The sequence below is a fragment of the Tyto alba genome, unplaced genomic scaffold (assembly GCF_018691265.1).
Source record: "Tyto alba isolate M040663 unplaced genomic scaffold, T.alba_DEE_v4.0 Super-Scaffold_42, whole genome shotgun sequence".
Classification (NCBI taxonomy): Eukaryota; Metazoa; Chordata; class Aves; order Strigiformes; family Tytonidae; genus Tyto; species Tyto alba.
The window spans coordinates 7074121-7084648 of NW_024881318.1; the positions used below are offsets into that span (position 1 = coordinate 7074121).

The 10528-nt window shown below is 43.2% G+C and overlaps 1 protein-coding gene across 8 annotated transcripts in view; it reads left to right on the plus strand.

Annotated features, from left to right (window-relative positions):
- PIAS2 (protein inhibitor of activated STAT 2) overlaps positions 1–7158 on the plus strand; it is a 37202-nt gene extending 30044 nt beyond the window's left edge. For 2 of the 8 annotated variants that reach the window (XM_033011189.1, XM_033011187.2), the window contains exons 12-14: positions 1484–1623; positions 3432–3469; positions 5149–7158. In XM_033011189.1, coding sequence (XP_032867080.1) covers positions 1484–1623; positions 3432–3469; positions 5149–5331 — 361 coding nt within the window. In that variant the 3' untranslated portion in view covers positions 5332–7158. Of the gene's footprint in view, positions 1–1483; positions 1624–2105; positions 2165–2941; positions 3104–3431; positions 3470–4265; positions 4346–5148 lie in introns of those variants that run through there. The other 6 variants (XR_004409738.2, XR_004409741.2, XR_004409742.2 and 3 more) reach the window with 6 other exon arrangements.
- The last annotated feature ends 3370 nt before the right edge of the window (positions 7159–10528 follow it).

Consider the following 10528-nt stretch of genomic DNA (forward strand, 5'->3'; position numbering starts at 1 on the left):
AGGGGCACTGGTTAGGCTCACCAGCAACCACTGCTGGGTGAGGCGTTTCCAAGCCTCAGCTTTTAGGAGTGGCTTATTAGTTAGTGTTGCTGCATGCACGACGGGTGTGTCTGTGTCTTTCAGTGTATTGGCTTATGTCTTGTACTAAAATAACAGCAATAAAAACAAAGCCCTTCTGTTCTGCTAGCTCTTGAAGTAATGAGCAGGTACTGTACTGTGTCTTTAGTCCACAGGAATGTGTGGTCTTTGGGGAGCAAATAGCTTCAACAACTTGCAGCAGTGATAGTGAAATGCTGTTGCTTTTTGTGAGGATTGTGGAGGAGTCCTTCTGCAAGAGACTGTTCCTTATTTTTAGAAGAAAAAATAGCTACAAATACATCTCTTAATGACATTTCAGAAGGCACCAAGACTTCCTTCCATGCTCCAGTGTTTGTCTGATATCTCTACCTGCAACCATAATTGTAGAAGGACTGAGCTTTCTTGTCTGTCTGTGACCAGTGTATTTTCCTTACTGTTTGGGTATGGAAGCAGCATGCTTTCATGCTTCAAATCCAAGTCAAAGCCAGGCTTCTGGGGAATAGCTTACCTCCTGTAAACAGTGTTGCCTGAATGTTAGTTTTGGCAAAACTGTGGGGTGTCTTCCTATAGGCAGAAGCCACATAGGCTGAAGCATAAGAGGTGCTTGAAAAGGGAGGGTCTGAAATCCAAGCTGCTGAAATTGGAATTAGCATAAATGCAGCAGTCTGGGGAGGAAGACGTGAGTGTGTAACACTCATGGCTGGTGGGCTGGAGGGAGTGATGCGGAGCAGCTGGGAGTGGGACTCCAGGTGTTTCCACCCGACTTGGAGCTTATGGAATAATTGATGCACGTGGCTGGTGCCTGAACACCTGTAGTGTTGTCTTCAAGAGTGCTGGGAAGTAATCAAGCAGAAGGTGGGGATGCAGAAGGCTTTTAACTATTTGCATGCTCTTGGAGAGCCGAATTTAGCCTAGGCTCAGGCTGTGAATAAATACGGGTTTGATATTTAAGCCCCATGCGTGTAATCTGTGCTCCAGGGGCTGAATCATGGTCAAGTTGTGCCCTTGGCATGATAGGTTGGCACCAAGGAACAGTTATGTGGAGCAATTGAAGCGAGTGCTCTCCTCCCAGCTCTCACTACCTGCACATCCCTCCTAGGGTGCTCCACAGATACAGATTTCCCTTTCTGTCTTCAAATGGTAGACTATGACGACTCCAGCACTGTACTTTGTTTTAATGCCAACTTGCTCCTATGTCGCAGCTGCTGTTGAGAGCCAAGGTATGGTCATGTTGTTACGAAGAGTGTTATGAAAGGAAATCGGAGTGCAGTACTGTAGTGAGTAGCCGCGCTAGGGTTGTGTTGTAACACAGTGACCTTGTGAATGAGAGTGCGCAGCGGTGCATTATTTCACTTCTGTAACTAACAGCCAGGTTGTTTGTAATTTCCTATGCTGTTTAAAACAGGGTTCTCATGTATCAGCCATCTGCTGCCAGAAGGCCCAACATGACAACGGTTGGTGCTGCTGCTATTCCTCCTTCGTTAACAGACTACCCAGTACCATTCCATCACCCACCGGTGTCTGGCATTTCATCAGACTTGCCAGGTAGGTGATGACTCTTTTTAATGCATATTCTGACAGTTTTATTATTGTGGGGTGGGTAGAAATTGGAGAATTGATCAGCATTTTGTTTTAATGGAACAAGACTATATGCAGTATTGCACTGATGCGATGTCTAGAGAAGTCCAGTAGAGGCTGTCTTTCCAGTTTCAGATGCACTTCGCAATAGTGATGTGAAAAACATTGCTTCTGGGGTACAAATTGGCACTTTGGAAAAGCAGCCAGAAACACTTCTCGCTGCATTCAGTTAGACTTTGTGTAAACATCCTGTTGTTATGTGTTGTAGATGCGAGGGAGAGCAGCTGCCTTATTTAAGTTATAGAGGTGTGATGGCACTGACTCATCCCAACCCTAGATGTAGAGATGTTCTGCTAGCTGATTCTGTTGGTGCTCTGTCTAGACTGTATGAAAAAGGTTAAGGTGAGCTACAATATGTAAGCTGACCTCTATTGACTTTCTTTACCTAGACATACCCTAAATGCCTATGATGTATTCTTCAACACTGCTGCTAAATATGAGACAAAAGGTGGGGAAACTGATTGTTTTCTATCCTGGCTCCTTGAAAAGCCCACTGTATAAAGGGACTCTGGGGGGTTCTCTTTGCCAGCTGTAATGAACCCAGAGCCCAGGAAATGGTGACTTGTTGTGGAAGGTGTCACATTGGCCTCCTGTACATCCCTGTCCCCCTCCATTGCCTGTCTCCATTTCTCCCCTGCGACACCTCTGGGTTTTTTCCTCTTCTTTAGCACCAGTTTGGCAGTGGGATGGATATCACTCCCCTTGTTTCTCTGTCCATCTTGGTTCCCTTACTGCTCCCTCCCTCCACTTCTCCCTTATTAAGAAATCAGTTGTTTTCCCAAATTGGATAGCAGAGTAAGCTGAGAGAATGGAAGTCTAGAACTGTTGTCTGTCACTATTGACTGAAGTTCTGGAATGTGCAAGAACAAAAGAAGCTGTCAATTCTGTAAAAGCAGCTAAGCTTAAAAAAAATTTTTCCTTCAAAATTTTTCTCTAATGGAGAAGAGGAGGAGAGATGCCACTGGCCAGAACAGATCTGGAGGTGAGGGGAAAGGGAGGGAGTAAGTTTACCATTTCTTTCTGTTGACATAGCAAACACAAGGCCAATATTTAGAATCAAAACAAAAAGGCTGTAATTTCTCATTGGTTTCACAATTTTAAACATCTTGCCCTAAATGCTTACACGCTAATGGTGTATAAGATGGACACTAGTTGTCACTGCTCTTAGAGGATATACCTTGAACTACTTGTAGTTTCCTCTTCTTCGTTCCTTTTATTTGTCTAGACACAAAACGGGGATGATATTAGAAATGTTTCCTTATTGGCTGCCCGTGGGTGGAGGAAGAGACCTGCTGCTTGTTTTTGGACTTGTGCATGTTGTGACTTTACTTCATTCCAGCATCTTTAATGTGATGACACTCTTCATGTCCCAGTTTGGCCAAGTCAGGTACAATATGCAGTGAAACGTGCATTATGAACCAACAGCTCCAAATGGTAACCTCCATCTAAGCAACCACATTGAACCACCCTGGAATATCCAGTGAATAATACATCATTATGTCATTCTCATTCTTAAAAAGAGCCACTTGTACTAGATACCTTGTTTTGCTGCTGCCTGAAGTAGTTACTGAGAGTGGTGTCACAGTGGTATATTCCATTTAGAAACTGTGTAACAATTCCAAAGTCTGTTCAACGACCACAAAAAAGTTCCTTGAATTTGTTGTGCGTGACTAAAAGAAAGACGTGTCAATTTATGATCCTTCTCCTCTTTCTAGGTCTGGATTTTCTTTCTTTAATTCCAGTGGATTCACAGGTATGTTTCTGAACTGCTATGGGGTTAATTTCCAAGTCTGTTTTTTGTGACATTCTGTTCAAGTAACTATCAGGGTGCTGTCCTCATCCGTACCATGTCTGCAGTCCACTTGCTTAGACCTAACCACAGGCCAGGAAAATCCATTTTCCCAACAAGAGGTGGTAATGAAGAAGCATTAAGGGAGGGTTCAGTTTAGCCTATTTAGGATAAATCCAGGCATGGAAACTCAGTCTTTATTGATAGTTTGCTATTCTAAAGTGGATATGTGCACACCACTAGCTTGGACACACCCAGTGTGTACTTCATACTCCTCTGTGCTTGTAGGCCAGATTAAGCTCTCTAAATATACTTTACTGACTGCTGTTTCTGTTGGGTTTGATATAAGGAGGAGATTAAGTTTTAAAGAAAATATCTTCATTAATTTGATTGGCACATGACTGAACACTTACAATGTCCCTCCATGTAACACTTAAAACCCATTGATTTTGGATTATATGGAAATTTTGTAGGTCAGAAGTAACCAGGCAGTGCATTTCTTTCCCTGGATACTTAAACTTCACACTGTTAGGGAGAATGAATCTTAATGTAACTAGACTCTTACACAGACTACAGGTCTGAAATGTGAGGGAATATCAACTCCCTAACTAGGCCAAGAGGATCTGAGGCAGACCCTCTGTTTCATCTCTGTCACTAGAAGGCAACAGTAATAGGACTCTACTGTAGAGTTGACTTTCTGGTGCCTCAAAAACAAAGAGTGAACTTCCTCCTTTTCTTTCCACTTGCAATCTCTGTGCAGTACTCTGTGCCTGACCTTGAGCGCTGAACTGCCAAAAGTGGGACTAAGGGAAGGTTGTTCACGTGGGAGCCTGGAAGCAGGTATGCTGCTACGAAGTGTCCACTTTGGACAGTTCAAACAGTTCAGGCTCAGGTCCAAACACATGCCCAAGTTTGGAATCCACAGAATAAAAGAAAGTAAGGTGTGTTGAAGGGGGGTGTGTGTCCTCTTGGACAATCTTACATTATCTTCCACCTGGCAACCTTACTGTTTCTAAATACTTAGAATGTTCAGCTCTGCGCTGAGAAGGCTTGTCTTCCCCTTCTGGAAATTTAAATCAACTTAGTAATTTTTCTTAATCAGACTTGATCAGGGCTCATTTATCACAGCTAAGATGTGTAGAGACCTGCATGTATTATTGCAGGTATATACTGTGAAAATGTTGATTAGTACAGCTGTTGCCATTTGAGAGGATGTAATTATTCCAGCCTCCACCAAAGTAGCAAAAAGCATTCTGCTAATTTGGTGGTGAAAGGAGCCTGAAATATGCTGTTGTGCCCAGTAGCAGTGAACATTCTCCAAATGCAAAGGTGGTTTATTTTTGTGGTCATCATGTGGACAGGATAGTGTTTCTTAATGTGCTAGTAAATGTTGAAGCTAACCAGTTAGTAAGAAAAAAAAAAAAAAAAGTGCGGGGAGAGGGGGAATGAGAGAGAAGGGCTTGTGGCTACCATCTCTGCTTGCTTACTTGCTGATTTGCAGAATTCTGGTTCTTGCTATGCATGTGTTAACGAGGTTCTGCTTGTAATGTGCTTTGTGCTTGCTGTAGGGAAGATGTATCTTCAAAGCATACATTTCCCTTGTGCAGTTAGTCTCTTCATTCTTCATTGTTTGTTTCAAGCAGTACTGTCCTCCTATGTTTTTGGATAGTCTCACCTCAACCTTAACAAGCAGCACCCCTGGCAGCATCATCACATCAACCAGTCACCACGAGAGCAGCACGCATGTTAGCTCCTCCAGCAGAGGCGAGGACGGAGTGATAACCAGCAGCAGAGGCAGCGCTCCCGACATCATCTCACTGGATTGAAGCATGGGTCTGTGGGAGAATGGCATAGAAGCTGCTGCGTCTATCTCTGGAACTCCTAGCATCTCAGAAGTTATTCTGATATTTATTGAAAGGATTTGCCTTCTGGAAAATGGAGTAGATTTATCTACGCTAGGAAGGTTGTTTGGGGGTTTTTTTGTTGTTGTTTTTGCTATTCATTAAATAGTTGGTACAGAAGAGTTCTGTTCAGAACGTGCATTTATGCTCTTTGCTTGTTCTGGAAAAAAATGACTTCTTGTTCCCAAGTGGAGTCTACAAATGTTTAGTTTTGTTGTAATACACAGCAATAATGTAAAGACAAACTTTTTTTATAAAAAAGGCACTTAACCACTCTAGAACAGCAACCTGGATAAAGATGTGGAGGTGTGTGTGTTGTTGAATTTAGTATTTTCACTGGGACCTATAAAAAACTTCATTTAAAACAATGAAGCTTTAAAGTAGGCATGACGTGTGGTGTACGTCCCTTGCTCCCCCCATCCCAGTTACCCAGGGATGAAGGGGAAGCCTCTGTAAATGAGACTGGGTTTTTTTCTTCTTCTAATCTCATGTTTTTCACAAATGCAACAAAATCCTAAACTGTGACTTCTTCCTCTTAATGTTCTTTGGGCTGGGGTGGGGATAAACAATCTATGCAAACCCTGCATTACACAATCTGTGTGCTGTCATGTCAGAAGGAGGTTACCTCCCCACCACCAAAAACTCCCAACTATGCACAGTTGAGCTGTAGTTGCATTTCTGATTTGTTAACTTTAATAGGTGATAGAAAAAAAGCATTCAGATTATAAAGTCCTTGGTGGCCCTCTTTGGAACTGCCACCCCTCACCAGATGGCGAAGTGCATGCTTCCTATGGCAGCTATAAGGAGAAAGAATAGGAGTTACTTTCTCCAGGATTATTTTCTGGTATCTCTTGCTCCTGGCTTCTGTCACCTCAGTAACTGCTGTATTCTGTTTGAAAATACCACACTCCAACTTGCAACAGGGGAAGCTCGGCTTTTTGGAAGATAAAAGCTGTAGCTGCAGTAGTGTTCCCACCTAACTGGAAGGAGGTGTTTAGGGCTTAACAGTGGTTTGTCCCACATCACAGTAGCCTCTTAACTGTGGCTTTTCTAATTCGCTGGAGTAGCTTTTTCCTGTTCTACTCCTCTGCATTTGCTGCTTTGTTGTGTGTATGCAGCATCTCCCCACATATCTCTTAAGGGTAACCTCAGCAGTACTGTATATGGAAGAGGTTACAGACAAGGAAAATCATTGCCATAGAGTTGGAACAATGCTGTTGTCTATATATGTTGACCTAGCAGGTTTTCCAAGTGTTGTGTTTCTGTTGAGTAACTGTATTTGAGATTATTCCTTCCCTAATTACCAGCTTTCACTTTTACTAATTTTGTGTTCCTTTTTTTCTTATTTCTTCAGTCAGCTGTCTGGTGCTTTTTCCCTTCCATTACTGTTACAGTATTTGAACAAAGCACCTGGATAAGAAATGCTGAAGCAGGATGTATCAACCTGTGTCTGCCCTGTACTGCCACCTTTAATGCAGCATTAATATTCCTCGTTGCCTTTTTTCTTATGATCTTTCATAGCAGTTTTCAAGTTACGTGTTGGTCTTGGTATTGCATCCAGTTTTTCCTCTCCTTTCCTTGTTGAATTTTTTGTACCTGTTAAAGATCAGTTTCTAGCATGTTGAATTTTTTTCCTAACGGCCTGCAGCAGATCTGTGCTTTCTGCCTCATAATTGCACAGTGACTTGAACCATAAGTAGGTTGTGGAGAGAGGTTCCAGAGTAATTCTGAATAAAGTGTTTAAAACTGTTACCTGTTGCTGAAGATGATGTTTGTTCTCATACACCAAACTGAAGTGTGACTCAGGCGTGTGTGTCAGAAAAGTAAATGCCATTTTTGGGACATGTGCTCCAAACCTTTCATGGTATTACAAAATACGGCTGGAATTAAGCTGAAAATTGTGCCCTGTTTAGTAGTTACTCATCATGGCTGAGGTATGGTGGTGTTCTCCAGCTGTTTTGGGCAGGAGTTTTGCAGCTGCATTTGGCTTTCAACCTTCTTCCCCCGACAGCACGGTCAAATGCAAAGCGCAGGCACCTGAATGCTGCCCCTTGGGGGGAGCCCTCGATTCTCATCAGCTGTGGTGTGAGGCAAGCAGCCTGCAACACTGCTGCACGCACAGTAGGAAGCTCCTAGGCTTGTGGCATGGCTAAATCCCCACCCCCCTGTTCACTCGAGTTTGTGGATGGCGTGCAGCAAGGGGTTGGAGTGGTGCAGTGCAGCCACGGCACCCGTTCCATGCGCCGGCGGAGAGGGGGCAGGGGTTGCAGTTAGCCAGGGCCTGCAGCACTCTAGCCCTGCTCAAAGCAAACCTCTCCCTTGTAGCTCGATGAGTTTTTGGTTTATTGTTCCTTCAACAAGTTTTAAAAGGCATCAGAACGTCTATCCACGAACTAACGTGAGAAAAGTCTTGGGGAAAAAAGGCCAGATGACTTCTTACCTCGTCGTTTCCACTGTGGAAATACGTGGTTACTGCTCTGAGCAGCCTATAGCGAAGGTACATTCAGCCCAACCCTTTGCAGAAGGAAAGCAAAGCTTGTGAGACTTGAGTCCCTCTACTGCACAGAGATCCAGCATGCAATGAAAGTCACGCTGCAAGCGCTGGCACATTTTTTTCCCCACCCAGCCTTTTGCTACATATTTTTCTGGAAGTGAGCTGTCTGCTGACACACTGGTTCCAGAAAAAGCTGTAACTACACACCTGAAGTCTGTTAGCCAACTTGAGCTGGCTTCTGATGCTCATACTTCCAGGTCAGACAAAGCTGTCTGAAACAACTGTGAGCCATGTAGGCAGGACTTTGCTGCCCGGCGATACACCACCAGCCCCAGGAGGCTTCGCACTGGCCCAGCAGCAAGAATTCAGGCATTTCCAACAGTAGTGGGGATTTTCTGTATCTGCCTTTAATCTAGGTGCTGAATGCTAGAAAGCTTACCTGTAACTGCAAGCCTTTCACTATCAGTCTTCAGTAGCACAGGGGATTCAAGTTTGGGAACAAAAGAATGCATCTTCTGGCTGAGAGGACAAAACCTGACAGTTCAACAAGAATTTTTGCAAGAGCAACAACAAAGGGAGCTGCTTCCTAGTTTAAAAGACAGTTGTGGATTAGGCAAAATAAAGAACACCATTAGTCTTGGGCAACTGATTTATTTTTTTTTTTTAAATAGGTATTTTTGACAGAGGCATCAGTGACCACAAACAAGATACAGGCAACAGTCCCATACATCAAATTAGCACAGCATTTTTATTTTAGTAGGTGATAATGCCATCATCACAACATGTTAACACTGTGTGTGTGTGTGTTTTCAATGTGGCACTCTCAAAACTTGCCATTTCCTTCCTGGTTTTATAAGGAAACAGTAGCAGGACAAAACTGGGCAATGCATCACACAACATGAAACAGAAGTGATTAAAAATAATATATCTAGGAAATTATCCAGAGGTGGAATACCCTCCCTTTGAGACTCTGTGTTTACACGTTTCAGCCACAACTTGCCAAGGACGAGAACTTGCATCATAAGGATCTCCAGGCAAAATCTGCCAGTGATCAAATGTGGAAAAGCCTGGACGCCACTGCTGGATCTCAAGTTGGCAGGAAAACCTAGTAGGAAGTAAATAAAAAAAACAGGCATGAGCCGAACCCAGGAAAAAATAAAACTAATTTATTGTGAATTTATGCATAGACAAAACCCTGAAAAGAGTCTTGCAGAACCTGGGTACAGTACTGTTAAGAAACTGCTACTTTTCAGGTAATTCAGGTAAAAAGGAGGCCAACTCCAAAAAACTACAGAAAGATCTTGTGTGACCAAGTAAATCAGCAGTAAGGCGGCAAATAAAATTCAATTTAGATAGAAAAGTATATGGGGAAAATTATGCTAAACAGATCACTACCCCTCAGTCTGAGATCCTGGGGTTATGGTCAGTAGTACTGACGTGTTAGTTCAACGTTCAGCACCAGTCAAAAGGAGAAATCAGGAGCTAGCAGCTGTTAGGAAAGGAACCAAAACTAAAACATCACGTCGGGCAAAAGCCTGCCCCTTTATTATACAGCTGTGCGGTTGTGGTTCCTTTCTTACAAAAGCAGTTACTCAGAAAAGGTTCAGAGGAGGGGAATACGGGTGACCAAAGCCCTGAACTGACTTCCACACAAAGAAACACGCTTGGCAAGCCAGGACTCTTCAGCACGGGAAGAGCAGCAACGTAGTGGGAAGGATATAGAGGTCTAAAAATTAAGTGACGTGTACACAGCGGATAAAGATCAGAATGAGCTTATGCTCCTCGTGATACAAAGGAAGCACCCGCTGAAGCTAGCAGGAGCCAGGTTCAAGCGACACAAACGGAGGCAGTTCCTCACACATCCAGCTCGGAGGAAATCCGTGCCGGTGCTGTGGATGCTGACGTTTTACACAGAGGGGGAGGCTGAGTAACTTCATGAAGAAATCTGTTGAGGGTTCCTAAATTGATCTAGAAGCCGATTCTGCCCCGGGAAGCCTCTGGAAGTGGTTATAAAAAAGCAAGTGGGGAAGTTTTACACCATCTTACCTTGTTCTTTCTCTTCCCTAAGCGCTCACTTTCAGTCACTGTCATGAACAAGATACCGGGCTAACACAACAATTTGCCTGACAGTACAGGAACTTTACATTTAGGTGTTTCCTTTCCCATTTCCTCATCTTCATAGCAGTGTCATCTCCTTCTCTCAAGTATTCAGTCCCACAAAGAGCTGCTGGTGGTGAACTGAGATTTTGCTACTGTAGAAACACCTCTAACCACTAGTTTACAAAAGTACTGGTATTTCCTCACATCGTGAGATCACTTAGCAAGATTCAACAACAGCTTTGGCAAGAAACTAGAAAGGCCACTACTCAGAGTATGGAAGTTAATGTGCTGTGTAAGCTGAGACTGAACCCAGTCTAATACACATCCTACCAAGTCTAAGCTTACACTTCTTTTTGGTTTTCTATGTTTGGAAAATGGGTCTCTCTATGAAATTTCTTTATACTCTATGGAAACTTGGAGAAGGGGAAAAAAAAACCCACTCAAAATCCAGCCATACAAGCACATGTGTAAATTGTTCTTTTAAGAATTTAAATTGCCAGTTTAGACTTTAAAAGTTAAGCATCTCTT